Here is a 16,500-nt window from a genome sequence, read left to right as displayed (position 1 = left end):
GATCTAAATCAGGAGGGCCTCATATTTTAAGGCAAATATTTCATGTGTTTGCTTAGGTTTTTCAAATAATTAATAATTGGAAACATAATTTAAAATCGATAATGAAGTACCTAAACTGATTTTTTTAAATGCTAAATCTTTTGAATTCTAATTTTGCTTTACTAAAATGCTTTTTGAGCCCTTATGAAATAATCACTTCTTGATAGAATTTTTCCCTTTAAAATGGGTCTCCCAATGTTGACTGCATGGTGAAGACTTTGAGGCCCAACTAATTCAGTGTGAGATAGGACAGCTTTGCCAAACTCACCAGGTGTTTTACCTGGAGATGCTGATTGAGGTTGGGGCCCAATTTGACGATCAAGGAGTTTGGGGAAACCCAGAGAGAAAAAGCTGCCTCAGGAAAAGTGAGCACCACAAAGCTGTAGAGTGTGTGTGTGGCACAGTCGTTTTCCAGCAGTAGATTAGCAATCAGAATCACACCAGCATGTTTCTTCCCTGATATATACCAAACATTTAGGTCTCCTTTTGTCCCAGACATCATCTAACAGCTGCTAATAAGCAAGGACACTTAAATTTTTATCAATCCTTTTTGTGGATTACCAGTTCCATATTCTTCTCCTTTTTCTTCTTCCCGCTGGTTGCCTTCTGACTCAGTATATCTGTCCCAAGGGGTTGCACATTAAGTGATGGGAAAAAGAAGAATGGAAACTCCTGTTTTTCAGTTTGCTCTTGCTTGGTGAGATGACAGTTCAGAGGTTGGGAATTGTTCCAGTAAAGTCCTTTAGAAGCTAAACAAGCATCTGTGTATGCATCTAACTTCTACTTCTTTTTCTTTTTTTGTCATAAAGTGTTTGACATGGCTTAAAAGATTATATGCAGTAAAATAGAAGAGTACATAACTCAGTGGAATTAGGAACAATATAAACTAGAATAGAAAGTTAAGAAAGGAACAGATACATTTCTCCCAGCACGAAGCTCGGACTTCGGTGAACTCCTGCTTTGGGTGCAGGCCCAGTGGGTGGGCTTTCCTGCGGGGTGGAAAACAAAGACTCAGCGGCAGAGCACACAGCTCATTAACAATTTCTGCAAATACATCTCTGTTAAAAAGTTGGAGCGAGGCTGAGAGTTAGGTGGGTTGACTTGGAATTTGCTTTTACTGTTACCACAGTATTTAGCTAGACTCTCCTCCCACTGATCTCTTTATATTTTTCCCAGAAAAAGCCACTTGTCTGTGCTCAGCGTTCAGCCCCAGCCCCTCCCGCAGTGAGATCATTGGCTCACAGCCAGCCTTTCAAATGGGGGGCCTTCACGGCTGCATCTGCCTGACGACCTCCTCCTGACCCTCCTCCCCCGGGGATTTAAGCTCTGGTTTACCACCAGCCCTCTGCTAATGCCGGCACTTTCTTGTCAGAGGCTTCTTAAAGGGGAAAAGCCTCCTTTTCTGTCTCCTGTCTCCCTTGTCCCTTCATTTCCTTCCTCCTCCTCCTTTCCTTCTTTCCCTTCCTCATCCCCTCTTCCTTCCCTTCTCCTGATGTGTATCATCCAGTAAGCTTTTTTTTTTTTTTGCGGTACGCGGGCCTCTCATTGTTGTGGCCTCTCCCGTTGCGGAGCACAGGCTCCGGACGCGCAGGCTCAGCGGCCATGGCTCACGGGCCCAGCCGCTCCGCGGCATGTGGGATCTTCCCGGACCGGGGCACGAACCCGCGTCCCCTACATTGGCAGGCAGACTCTCAACCACTGCACCACCAGGGAAGCCCCATCCAGTAAGCTTTTTATGGGCATATTTATTGTCCTCTGGGTAGGAAAAGGAATAAGAAACTGTTTGGACTGTGGAGGAGCTCACAGTGGGAGAGAAGGTACCTGAAACTAGTGGTTAGGAGTCTGTGATGGGTGTGGAGCAGGAAGGTCTGTTCACCTGGAAGAGAAGCAATCAACCGCTGAAAAGTCTTCACAGAGGAGAAGTGAGCCTGAGCTGGGTCCATAAACCCGAGCAGGAGGTGAGCAGGTTGGAGAGGGGGCGGCAGAGTGTGATGGAGGGGGACATTCTGGGCAGAGGCAGTGGTCCGTTCAAAGGCTTGGAATTGTGAAAGGATGAGGTGCAGAGTCTGAAAGATAGAGAGGGAGGAAGGGGGAGGTGAAGGAGATGAGCTTGAGGGGGGTGGACCGCGCTTTAGAGAGTGAATAGCCTTTAGGATATGGATTTTGCCCAGTAGGCCACCGGAAGTCAGAGGAAGTCTTTGAACAGGGAAGGTTGGGTTTCAAGATGCTCCCTCTGGCAGCAGGGAGATGCTGTGGGGAGATGAGCCCAACAGTGGAGAGAGTGGAAGGAGCCCATGCGGGGAGTGTAGAGTTTGGGAGAGAGATGAAATGGGCTTAAACAGAACCAGCAGCCTTGAAGATGGGAAGAAGAGGTAGAACAGGTGATCAATCAGCTGTTGAAAGGGAAGGAGGGAGAGGAGTTAGGAGCCTAGGAAGGAGCTGCTGTCATGAATGAGATGAGTAGGGAATACACTAGTCCCCCTCCAGGAAGTCCATTTTTCTTTCATCGATTATTTTTTTATTCCTCCGCTCCTTTTAAATCATCTTAAAATCCATCTACCTCAGATATTGTCTGATTCATCCATGGTTTTCTGAATCCCAACCTTTCTATTTATACCAGTGTTTCCTTTGTAGGTATTAATCCATTCGTCCATTCCGTCAACAAATGTTTATTGAGGACCCACTGTGTGCCAGGCACTAGATTTGGGCCTGGGGGGCACAATGGTGAAAAGACAAAGTGTATCCCCTCACTGAAGCTTCTAGTATAGAGAAATAGACAATAAAACATAATATTAAATAACCTAACATGAAGTAGTTTGTGGGGGATGTGTGGTATGAGATGAAGTTTGAGGGGCTGGCAAGAGTCAGACCATACCAGGCCCTGTACACCAAGGTCAGGAAATGGAGTCATATTCTAGGAGCAATAGACAAAAAGCCAGTAGGGCTTAGGGTGGCAGAAAGCAGAAAGGCAAGATTCTGGAATGTGTCTGAAGTTTTGCGACTTGAGACACTGTGTTGATGGTAGTGTCATATATTGAGGCATCACTATGTATTTTTCAAGTGCATGGTATATGTTTCATGTATATTATTCTGCTAGCATCACAACTGACAAATTTGGAAACATTCAACTCACTCAACTCCCTGTGCTCCATACAATGTGATTGATACAGGCAGTAAATAGATAGGGATTTAAAATCAGGTGATGTGTCACATATAAATGTGTGCTTCCACACTTGATTGGGGCCATTTATAAAAGTTGTGTATTCGGGGCAAAAGAACCATGAGCTGTCTTAACTTTTTCTAATGAGGTGAGAAAAAGGGTTGAAAGGGAGAAAAAAAAAAACCCACCAAAACTGAGGTTGAAACAAGAAAATCTCCTAAGAAAAGTCTGGTCCCTCCTGCTGACAGCGCCCCCTGCCAGAGGTTGAGTTAGGGAGCCAGAAGATGACAACAGATTGAGGTGCCCAATCTGTGAAGCCTTGGGGGCCAGGGAAGGGGAGGCGTTTGTGTGCACCGTGGGTGGAATGAATGTTCCATGATCTGCCACGGTCTCTGTCTGTCTGGTTCAGGCCAGGATTCACTTGGGCATCTGTGCTGTTTGGTGTCGGAGTGGGGAAGCCTCTGAGTTTCCCTTTGGATTGACATAAACCAGCAGTGGTCCAGTGCCTGGGCTGTCTCTGAAGAAGGAGAACAGGTAGAGCCAGGATCCGATGATGAGAATTTTCCATTTTATGGCAGTGATGGCTTGAAATGCCTAGAATGGTTTGTTAGCTTTCCTTAGCTTAAGAGACTGCGTTGTAGATCCCTGGTAAAGTGGAATGCTAGAATAGTTTGTTTCCCCTCCAGTGTTTTGGATACTGAACCTTTCAGGGAAGAATTTACTAAATTGCTACATAAGTGAATTGACTACAAAAGACTTGCACACATTTATTTGAAACACTAATTTTATTTTCTCCGCTTTAAAGGTAGTGGGTTATATTTTAACAAAATCTTTTTGTTGCGGTTGTTACAAAGGAAAACTAATCAAAGGTACATGTCATCTTAATAATTGTTTTCAAAGTTTATTAATTATGGCTTTATATTTACATAATGCTCTACAGTGTACAAAAACAGTGTTACATTTTTTCCACCTGATACACACAACCCTGGCTGGTGAGCAGGGGTTGTAACCCCCTTTTCACAGATGAGGAACTGAGGGAGCTGAGGAACGAGTGAGTGCCTCAGTCGCTTATTTAGGAAGAGATTTCGGACTTGAATCTCCATCCTTTCACTCCACGGCCAGCGATCGCCCTTCTTCTGCATTTTGGTTGTGAAGACCCACAACAAAGGCGGGGATGGGACCCATGACTTTTGAGCTCCTGTTAGTTAATCAGCAGTGGCAATGCCACTCATGCATCTCATCTCATTGAATCCTAATAACTCCAGGGCAATTATCACCATCCCCGCTTTACTGTTGAGAAAAATGTGCTCTGGGAGGTTAACTAACCTAAACTGGTGAGTGGTAGGGCTGGGATTTGACCAGGCCATCCAACTTCCAAGCTGACTCTCTTAACCAGTAGCCTGCCTGTACTATCTCACGAGGAAAGATCACCCTGCATATTTAAAATTATTAGATAACAGCAACTTTCATTTTATGGATTTATTAAATTGTTCTCCACTTTCAGACAAGGGTTAAAGTACATAGCTTTTCTGAACATTTTTTACAAAATAAGACAAATTTGCAAGACATCAATCCTTGCCACTTGGAAGAGAATGAGACTAACAGTCTTAAATATTCTTTGGCTACAGCATTGTTATTTGATGGTATTTATAAGAATATGGAACAAGGAATTTCTCCTGTGGAACTCACGTGGCATGTCACAGGGTCAGTGGATGATCTTATGACTTCTACTAAACCCAGATGACGATTTGCTTAACCCTGGGGTTTTGGTATACTAATTGCTTCTTAACACGAATATTTCATTCATTACTTTTGAACCAAAGTAGGCTTTCTTTGTATTCATTTCTTGGTCTTCATTTTGTGCTATTTGTGCATATAAGGCTCATGTTCTCTGATGGGAGATGCATAATAGGGCCTCGGTTTAGCTACTTATGTAGCGAAACTTATGGTATGAATTATGCTGTGCCGATTAGTGTTGCTGTATTTTCTCATTTTAAAAAATGACACTAATGTGTTTTTTTTCATAGATGACTGCTACGCTGAGAAACTTGGTTGACTCACCACTAGCAAGAAGTAAGTTGCTAAGCATCAGTGCCCTTCCCCAGCTCTGCACGGTGATGGGACAGTACATAGGTGACAAGGAGGTCTGCACCAATGTTGCCAGAATATTCAGGTAGGTAGACTAGGAAAACAAAGTAGCCTTACAAAAATGCTAATGTTTAGATTTAGGGGGTTGTTTTTAATATTTGTGTGTGTGACTGGCAAGGAATCCTGTTTTTACTTTTTATGTCACCTCAAAGAAAAGGTAAATCTAGTGGCCTGAGTTTTTTAAAAAAATGATTTAAACTAATGACTTCATTTCTTATGTATTTCTGTTGTGATTCTAAACTCATTGATTTTAAGTTACTGTAACTAAAGTTGTGAGTTGTCCTAGTATTTTTACAAAACAAACAAACAAACAAAATTTCCTCTCAGCTTATTGGAGATAAAGAGCTATATCACAAAACATGGCAAACCTTCTGGTGCGCTTGGAAGCAATGCTTACGGATTTTAACTGAAAACGGAGGCCATTGCTTAGAAAGACTGATCTGACTTAATTTGTAATTGAAGGTCATTTTATTTCAGCTGTTTGGCTGAACTTTGGCTCACACATTCACTAGTCATGTTTATACTTACTTTTCTCCAGAAGCAATGATCACCTGAATCCAGGCTGCCTCAAAGCAAGATGTGGCTAAATTTCGGAACTGTCTTTAAATTATGCATTTATATTTCTTCCCTCACTGCTCTTTGCTATTGTTTTTACATAATGATCCTTCTCAAGAGACCTGGGCGTTTCTTGAACTATAATATTGTAGTTGTTTAATGAAATACAAAATTTCCTGAAGACTGAATTGGTAATTGACCCCAATATGAGGATGTGAGTCCAGCTTTGATCTTTTAGCACTGTGCTTTCCTGTCTGGGTACTTCATTCTGGGTACTTAGTCCCATTTTGAAGCACTATAAAATCATAAAAAGTTTATTTTTGTATATGGTGGCATGTAGAGATCCAATTTAATTTTTTTTTTTCCCCACGTGGACAGTTTTCCCAGCACATGTTATTGAATACACCATTCTTTTTTCACTGTGTTTGAATGCCTAGTCAGTAGAACACGAGGTTCCATATACTTGCAGGCCTGTTTGTGGACATTCTGTTTGGTCCGTCTTCAGACCAGTTCCATGCTGTTTTTACTATTCTGGATTTAAGTCTTGCTGTAGGATAAGATGAATCCCTCACTTCTTTTCTCCTTTAAGATCCAAATTCTTATTTTCTCTTCCTCATGAATTGGAGAATCAGCTAAAGTCCATGACAGGAACTTTGGATTTTTTTTTTTTCATGAAACTGCATTGACTGTGTAGAGTATCTGGGACAGACATGGGGATAATTGATTAGCATCTTTATGATATCGAGTCTTCCATCCACAAACATTTGTGATGTCTTCTTCTTTTAATAAAATTGTATAACTTTCTCCAAAAAGATTCTGTACATCTTTTGTTAGATACATTTCTTCACGGTGCTTGCTGCAATTATGAATGCAGTCTTCAAAAAAAACAATTCTAATGAGTGTTGCTAGTGTATATGGATAGTATTGATGTTTGCTTATTAATCTTGTATCCAGGACATCTTTTTGGTACGCGGGCCTCTCACTGTTGTGGCCTCTCCCGTTGCGGAGCACAGGCTCCGGACGCGCAGGCTCGGCGGCCATGGCTCACGGGCTCAGCCGCTCCGCGGCATCTGGGATCTTCCCGGACCGGGGCACGAACCCGTGTCCCCTGCATCGACAGGCGGACTCTCAACCACTGCGCCACCAGGGAAGCCCCAGGACATCTTGATTAACATTAGGTCTAAGAGTTAGTGTATAGATTCTCTTTGATTTTCTATGCAAATTATATGCAAATAAGTCTACTTTTGGGTTCTTTTCCGATGATTACAACTCTTGGCCCCTGTCCCTACCTTTTTCTTGGGTGTGTGGCTTAGGATGTCCAATACAAAGTTGTGAGAGTGTTGAACCAGCTGACTTTCTCCTGAGTTGAAAGGAAATATTTTTGTGGTTTTGCCAGTTGAAATTAATGTTTGTTGTAGGTTTCTGTAGATATCCTTGGACAGTTAAGGAATAATTTTCTCTCATTAATGGATTTTAAGTTTCCTTGTATACTTGCCTCGAATGTATTTTGATTATGTGGGTTTTCTTAACAGATTTTCTCATGTTAAGCCATTATATATTGCTGGATTTGCTTAACTAATATTCTGTTTAGTATTTTTCATCTATGGTTATGAGTTACATTGACCTGTATGTTTCCTTTCTCATATTGTCCGTGTCTGGTTTTAGTGTCAAGTTTATACCAGCCTCATAAAATGAGCTGGGATATATTCCAACATTTTCTCTCTTCTAGAAGAATTTCTGAAAATTAAACTTACCTGTTTCTTGAAAAGTTTGTAGAACTTGCTTGAAAGCTGTTTTATCCTGGTGTGTGTATATGTGTGTGTGCATGCATGCATGCATGCATGTGTGAATGTCATTGACAACTGATTCACTTTCTTTAATAGTTATATGTCTAGTCATATTCCTATTTCTACTTGATTCAGTTTCTAAAAGTTATATTTTTATAGGAATTTGTCCATTTAAGTTTTCAAACTGTATAAAGTCATCCCAAATATTCTATTATCCTTTTAATCTCTATTCTATCTCTAGTTATGCCCCTTTTGTTTATATTATTTATTTAAGAAATACTTATACAGTGCCTACTATGTGCCAGGCAATGTTCTAAGCACTTTCCAAATACTAATTCATTTATTCCTTATAACAGCTTTAAAAGGTGGGTACTATTATTATTATCTTCATTGTACGTACGAGGAGACTGAGGCATAGAGAGGTTTGGTAGTTTTCCCAGGGTCACACAGCCGTGATTTAAACCAGGTAGTATGGCTCTAGAATTCATACATTTAAAAGCTATGTTACACCGCCTCTTCATTTTGATATTGATTTTTATTCCTTATTTTGATGATTTGTGATGTTTCTCTTTTTCTCTTGATCAGTCTTGCCAAAGGTTTGACAATTTATTAGTTTTTGTGAAGAACCAACAGATTATTGAACCACTCTGTTATATGTTTATTTTGTATTTTATTCCTTCTGTTCTTATCCTTAATAATCCCTATCTTCTATTCTTTTGGGATACATTATATTTTCTTCTGTTTTGATTAGAAATTCCTTTCTTTTCAGCTTTCTTAAGGATATAAATTTTCCTCTAAATACTGCTGTAGCTGCATCTCACAAATTTTGATTTGTAGTGTTTTTGTTATTATTCAGATATGTGTTTTTCTATTTTCTTATTGATTTGACCCACAAGCTATGTGTTTTTAAATTTCCAAAAGTAAGTTTTTTAAACAATGTGTTTTTCATTGATTTCTTATTTAATTGTACTTTGACCAGAGAATGTGATCTGAGACACTGGTTCTCTGAAAATTTACTGAGACTTGTTAATGGCCTGTTAACATGATCAAGTTTTTAAAATATTAGTGATGTTTTACCTATTAATCTATCACTTAATGAGAAATTTATGAACATCTCCCAATTTGAGGTAGGTTTGTCAACTCCACCTTGTGAGTTTCATTGTTTTCTTGCTTACTTTTGAAAACTTGAAGCTATTTTCAAGGCTTTTTGCCTTAAGGTCTATCTTGCCTGATATTAATATACCACTAACAGCCTAGTATATTTGAGCATTTTAACATTTACTGCTACTGGAGTCCCAGGAGATTGGTTGATATCCAGCCAGATTTTGTGTAAATTTCTTCGCTTGTGTTTTCTGAACCACATGGGCAGTGTAAATTCATACCTTGTACATGTGTTAGAGGCTTCAGGTTTCTCTTTTTCAAAGAACTTGAAAAAAAATCTTCCCTCCTCCCACTCTGTGCCCCCGGAGTCTAGAGCAGACAGCGCGCCTCCTTGAGGCTTCTCTGGACCGGTGTGTACAGTATTTCCAGACTGCTTTTCGTGCACAGAACAGTGCTTTGAAGGTCTGCATTTAAAGTGACCCTAGGTATAGTTGAACTTTATTGAAAAACAAAGTTTATTTTTATTTTTTCCATTTGACATTTCTGCAGCAAAGTTACTACTTATCATGACTGCTGTGTAGCCTTGGCCAACTACTCCAGATGTTATGCCTTGTTTTTGAATCTGATAAACAAATACCAGAAGAAGCAGGTCAGTTTTTCATACATTTAATTCTTCAGTGTGTCTTTGCATTGGTGTATTTGTGTAAGCCCATGTTTTGTTTTGTTTTTTAAATATTTATTTATTTGACTGTGTTGGGTCTTAGCTGCGGCACGTAGGCTCAGTAGTTGCAGCCGGTGGGCTTAGTTGCCCCGCAGCATGTGGGATCTTAGTTCCCTGACCAGGGATCAAACCTGCGTCCCCTGCATTGGAAGGCAGATTCTTTACCACTGGACTGCCAGTCAAATCCCTGTGTAATCCCATGTTGAATAACTTTATGTTTTGAATGTATAGGTTTCTATTAGAAGCTTCCATCCGATGTGTAACGAGCTTCCCCAGGAGGCAGAGTTCCATGGAGGAGGTGGGGAGGGAGTAGTTTGAGGGAGAAATGGCCTCAGTAGGATGTGGATGCAGTAGGAGGATTCACGATTTGGGGTGCAGGGTGGGTAGACGCCCCCCAGTGTTGCTCCTCCCAGTGATCTGTGGACCCGTACATGAGAGGCATCTTTGGGTGGGGTGGGGTTAACCGGGTTATTTCCAGGCCCCACCCCAGGCCTGCTGAGCCAGCTGGGTGCACATGGGCCTAGCCATCTGCACTTTAACAAGAACTGCAGGGACTCCTGATGCAGACTAAAGTTTGGGATCTCCTACGCTGGATATAGTCTAAAGATTCTTCTGGCCCTGAAATTCTCTAATTCCTTGACACTGCTGTATTTAGAAGATGACATTTCTAGGTAAGTATTTAAAGGAAATAATTTGGTTTTAATGGATCGGACAAAAATGTGTATAGCTGTTTAAAAAGAAAAAAAAAAGGAAGAACTCACAAATGACTTCCCCTTAATAAAATTATAATAGTGCAAATGTTAAGTTTTATTAGAAGTTTTTGAATATTCGTTAAATGCAGTATATAAATAAAATGCTTAAAGTGACATCAACTCTTTAGTGGAGACGGTTTATACATGAAGACAATATATATTCATTTGAAATACAGTAAATTTTCAAAATCACATAGTAGGTATCACCTGTTTAAAACCAAATAATTTATGTATATATAAGACCATTTTAATATAAAGCTTTGTGTTTATTTATATTAACCATATCAAAACCACCTCAAAATATAATCCCTGTTTGCCACAAACAGCATTGAACTTATTCTAACCCAGCCAAGTACTTCTGCTGAGAATGACTAAATTTGTCATATTTTACACTGTTATCAGCTATTTATTAAATGGTTACTAGTGTCTTTTTGGTTATATAGATGGTAGAGAAATTTCTGTGCTCATATTACACCATTACTACATTTTAAAGGTGATAAAACTTTGCTTAAAGTGTTAATGTTTCTATTTAACTTTAAAAAACTGATTCACAAATAGGCACTTGAGTTCCTGATTCTGAGTATTTGGATTACAAGTGCTTTCCCCTATGTATTTTGTATTTTCTTTAAATTACATACCTTGAAAGATTTCCTGGTATAAGAATTTGCTGTGTCAGGTGGAGAATGAATTTGATTAATGTACCTTAAAGTAGTCACAGTGTTAATTTAAGTGTCCATTAAGCATTTATTGATTTAGATTTTGGTACAATATATTACCAGAACTCTAATCTTTAGACAAGTGAATTAACCCCATAGGAGCTTAGGCACTCCTAGTCCTTGTTTTCTTTTTTAAGGAAAAAATTAAAAGGGTAGAAAAGATAGTTTGCTATAACCTTAAAAGAAATTTTCAATATTATATCTAAAAAGGGATTTAGTTATGGATTTTATTTTGTAGTTTTGTTTTATGGGATTCCTTTATGGGTTTTAATTGTAATATTATTTTATCATCATTGTTTCTCTTTTGCTTTGGTGTTTTGATCATGGATGACTTAGATTAGACATAACCGGAGGAGATGTTTTCAAATGTGGATGAAAGAAAACACTTCTGTTTTACAGTTTGATTTCAAGTTATGTCGTAACCTGTAATCTGTTTGAAAAGGAAGAAAACCCATCAGTTCAGTACTGACAAATAGCCCTGTTGTCTTACGGCATTATGGGCACATAACTGTTTCTCTGATTGTAGCTTAGATGATGGTCATATTTAATAAACAGTGAAAAGTCCTGGTATCCCGCTAATATTAGATACTTGAGATGTCAGTATGGTTAAGGATATGCTTTTTCTGGCTCAAGGGACTAAATGTCTTAAAGTTTAATTGGCATAAAATTTTAACGCACTTCTTACTGAACTACTTTTCACTTTGGACCAATAGTTGTCTGTAAAGCAAAATTGGTGTTTAAAGGCCATATTCTTCTCTGTTGATTTATGGTTTAATTTTGTGTTCCTGTTAAAGTTATTTTGGTCCAAAGAAGAATAAAGAGCACCTTGCAAACTAAGTACATTAATATGTTGTTTTCAGAACCATCAAGGAAATGTGTAATTTATCCCCTTAATCACCAAAATTATTTTAATCATTGTGGTAAAATCATATTCAAATATATTGCATATTTCCTTGCCTTCTTAGAGGATATTAAAAATAATTTAACCTCTTCTTGATGCCAAAGGTCAATCTTACAGGTATTAATTGTTACTCTAGAGGTTATTTGTCCTACATTGGGAGCATGAGTCTATTGATAAGGTTCTTTAATGTCTGTTCTTCTTGTAGATTTCTCTCTCCCTTTCCGTGGTTGTTAACTTTGCCTTTGGTAATCATTAACTGTCTTTTGCATTTATTTGCAAATAGCAGGGGAACCTCATAACCAAACTTGTTAAAAGTAACACCTAAATAGTCTAAAAATTGAACATGAATAGGTTCTTAGCGAGAAAGGCTTGAGGGACTCTCTGATGAAGTTTCTCTTGTCCCTTCTCATCTTCAAAAGACAATTCATGTTTCAAGATGTAGCACTCATGTTCCCTTCTCTGTCAAGCCTTCTAAGACCAGCCAATTTTTCCCTCATCAGTGCTTCATTTTATTTTTATTTTTAAAATGTTTGTAGCAGCTTTATATGTAATAGTCAAAAACTAGAAACAACCAGATGTCCTTCACTGGATAAATGGCTAAACAAACTGTGGAATATCCATACCATGGAATACTATTCAGCAATAAAAACAAGAGTGAACTGTTTATACACACTACAACTTGGACGAATCTCCAATTATGCTGAGTGAAAAAAAGCCAATCCCAAAAGTTTACATACTGCATGCATCATTTTGAAGACTTTAATGTAGCTAGCACACCCAGTTAGTGTAGCCAGAGCTAAGGACCCAAGCAGTATGTCTCTGACCTCAACCATTTCACTATTATTAAGAAAAACTAACAAAAACTTAGAACTAGGGTGTGGGGTAGGAGCCTAGATGTCCTGACAAAGTCATGCTAGGGCATTAATGGGCAGGGCTTAATTCTCAAGGAGAATATATCTTTGTTTAAACTTGCTGTTTACTATTTGATTAGAACCCAGACACTATAAAGTTACACATTAATTTGTAGATTTCTCTCTGGTAGACAAGATAACCTCAAAGTTATGTTTTGTTACCTTTAGGCTATTAGCCAGGTGTGTATCTAACCTAGTAATCTTAATTCTAACATTCTTTTTAATGCCTGTAAACCCCCCTGTTCTTTGATTGTTCGTGGAGCCCACTTTACCATTGTATTGGCTTCCCTCATTAAATGAGATAATTTTTTTAATTGTGTTAATTTTATATTTCTTTGAGAGCCATGTTAACTTTTTAAAAATTATACTTTGACTCTATATTGTCTTTTACTTATGTAGAAGAATGAAATGTTACAGTTTTGAACCATCTTTGATTTTTTTCTAGTAAGAAAAAATATGTATAATTCATATTTTCCTCAAAACCAAAATATTTTAGAAGAGCAGGGAAATTGTTCAGGCTACAAGGAAGTAGTTATGTGTCCCAACTATTTCCTAAAATCACTAACCAGAAGCTCTCATAGGTCTTTGTAAATATTTCTTCTGTGATTCTCCAAATGGTTATCATTTGCGTAGCTACCTCACCCACTGTTGGGATTTCCTAAGGACACAGTCTTTGTCTTTATAAACCTGAGATGATTCTTGGCATAACAGACTCATGATAAAAGTGCTGAAAGAATGAATTTTGAGTATGTGAGATGCTTTGGAATCTGTAAAGTATTATACAGTATTTTTTTCTAGTCATCTAGTACTTCTTCCTTAAATGTTTACTTTCTTCTTCCTACTTTGGAGGAGGAAATAATAATTTTCCCCACATTTTTCACATTGGTGGGCTGCCATACACAATGGCAAAACAGAAATGATGGATCTTAAATTACTTTGGACCAGCACAACATCTTAGGTTCCTGTTCCCCCTGGCCCAGGTGGCCAGTTGGATAAGATTTGTTTTTCCTCTTTGCCTAGTGATAAAAGTGATTTTCAGAAACCGCACACGACATTCTGATGTGAGTGTATTAATCTTTGGTGGCTCAAACTTTGCTCCATCTGAGGTTTACTTGGACACTGAGGCTTTGAACTGATCTTTGAAACATACGCCAGTCCTCCAGCAACTTTTAAAATAGAGTTATTACTTCCTGGAACTATTTTTGTTTCAGCTCTAGGAAATGTTTCTCTTAGGCTAACTTGGATTGTGGACACATATGTACTTTGGAGGCTTTATAGTCTCTTAATGTACAGGGATATCACCCAGGGATTAATAATCAGAAAGAGTCTATAGACTTTGTTCTGAGAGGTTAGTGTTGCCTTTGTCTTAAAAGTCTGAAGACTACATTGGCAATTGGGAGATTTCATTTTTCTGGGCCTTAGCCATAACATAAATCATGAATCATGGGGAGGGGCAAGGGCAAGCTGTGATGAGGCGAGAGAGTGGCATGGACATATATACACACTACCAAGCATAAGATAGATAGCTAGTGGGAGGCAGCCGCATAGCACAGGGAGATCAGCTCGGTGCTTTGTGACCACCTGGGGGGGTGGGATACGGAGGGTGGGAGGGAGGGAGACACAAGAGGGAAGAGATATGGGAACATATGTATATGTATAACTGATTCACTTTGTTATAAAGCAGAAACTAACACACCATTGTAAAGCAATTATACTCCAATAAAGATGTAAAAAAAAATCATAAATCATGTTATGGCTAAGTATATTTTCGAAGAACATAGAAACAAAAATCTAAAACAAACAAAAAGAAAAAGAAAAATCCTCTCTAGTAATAAATGAACTGTCACCTACACACACCTCTTTAAGTGTTTTTTATCAACCAGGTGAGGAGCTTGGCAGGAAACTGCCCAGCCACTTCCACAGTCCACCCGGGAGGAAATCCTGCTTGGAACTAGGTAGTATGAGAGCTGATGGCTGATGGGAGAAGTAGGATATTTCCTCCCCCATCCGATGTTGTTTCCCATTAAAGGAAAAAAAAAAAAAGAAACGAAATTGTTTGAGAAAATGTCAAAAGTAAAAATTGTTTTCCAGTTTTTTTTTTTTTTACATTATTCATATTCATCTCTTTTCAAGGGTAAAGTCTGACTTCAGCATGTGAGAACGGGTCTTTTTGGAAAGTCCTTAATCTGTCTCTGTTGAGTCAGTTGATAATGAAGGGTAGGAGGAGCATTTTCACTTTTATTTTCTACACATCTGTGTTGTGGGAATTACTTACAACGAACATGGATTCATATTATGTTTAAACATGATATTATAAGAACAGTTACTAGGTATTAAGGTGGTGAGATTTCTAATTCTTTCTTGATTTGAATCAGTGTCTCCTAAACTTGCGGAGCTTTAAAAATATAGGTTCTCACGGGGAACTCTACTCAGTGCCCTCTGGTAACCTAAATGGGAAGGAAATCCAAGGAAGAGGGGATATATGTATACGTGTGGCTGATTCACTTTGCTGTACAGCAGAAGCTAACACAATATTGTAAAGCAACTGTACTCTAATACAAAAAATAAAATACAGGTTCTCAGGCCCCACCTGGGAGATCTTGATTCAGATCTGGGACAGGGCTCAAGAACCTGTTTTTAAGAGGCTCCACAGGTGATTCAAATGAAGAGCAGGTTGAGAACCTGTGGTATACGTTATTAAGATGGCTCCTGAAAACAATTTTTTCCCCCATATCGACAGCAGAGGGTTTTCTACAAAACCTCAAGAGATTTTAAAGTGATTAAAAAAAAGCAGCCACACAGGGTCAGTCTTTCTCTACAGGCATGTGGCTGAAACTGAATCTCCCTCACAAAGTAGGAACCAAATTAGCAAGACATGCCAGGTGTTGGTGTAGGTTTCGCCAGTGAGTGGTGATAACCACATGCCTTGTGCCGTTTGCAACAATAGCTGAGGAGCACTTTCTTAGCCAGAGAAAATGAGATGGGTCATTAGACCCTTACAGGAATTTTCTCTGCCAGATTTGTGTCCAAACAAGTCATCCTGAGACCAAACCCAATTTGATAACTAGACCATCGCACCGATGGGGCTTGAGGCACTGGTCAGAGTTGGCTACGGGGAAAGGTGAGCACGGGCCCCCAGGACCCTTGAATTGGCTGCAGAAGGGAGGGCTCGTCTCGTTATCCTCCGTTAGCTAGACAAGCACGAGCTGCTGTTGATTCATTTGTCAGTGAAACAACCACCAAGCTTTATGTCTGCTTTGCGACATTTCAGTAGATAGCCATACCTTAACCGTGTAAGTTTGCAACAGATAAAGTTGAGGGCGATTTGTTCATTTTAAATAACGCAGGGTTTGGTTTATAGCACCCCCCGCCACACAGAGCCCGTCAGTGACGGGGGCATGTCAGAATATGATGGCTGTGGTATGAGCCAAGGGTTTCTAGTTATCAACAGTCTCAGAGGAAAGGAATCCACTCCTCCCAGCTCTTACGAAGGACTTCCCCAAGGAGAACAAGGGAAACTGCTTTGGCTCATGTCTGTCTCTGAGGTTGATTTGTCCAAGATCCGTGGTCCAACTAGTAACTCCCAGTTCCTGCACACATAGAACCTGAGACCGAAAAATGCAGCACTTCAGTCAGCTGGGTGCAGTGTGTAAGCTAGACTCTAACATTAGGTAAAGCATCTATTTAGAATGCTGACTGAAATTCAATT

At 39.2% G+C, this 16,500-nt stretch overlaps 1 protein-coding gene across 1 annotated transcript in view; it reads left to right on the top strand.

Annotated features, from left to right (window-relative positions):
* The window catches only part of ARMC2 (armadillo repeat containing 2), a 100,445-nt gene that overhangs the window by 55,005 nt on the left and 28,940 nt on the right, over window positions 1–16,500 (top strand). The window contains exons 10-11 of the mRNA XM_082856015.1: window positions 5,227–5,372; window positions 9,340–9,439. Of these exons, the coding sequence (XP_082712141.1) occupies window positions 5,227–5,372; window positions 9,340–9,439 (246 nt within the window). The remainder of the gene's footprint in view (window positions 1–5,226; window positions 5,373–9,339; window positions 9,440–16,500) is intronic.

Source organism: Leucopleurus acutus, assembly GCF_964270905.1.
Source record: "Leucopleurus acutus genome assembly, chromosome: 15".
Lineage (NCBI taxonomy): Eukaryota > Metazoa > Chordata > Mammalia > Artiodactyla > Delphinidae > Leucopleurus > Leucopleurus acutus.
This window is presented reverse-complemented; position numbering and strand designations above follow the sequence as displayed.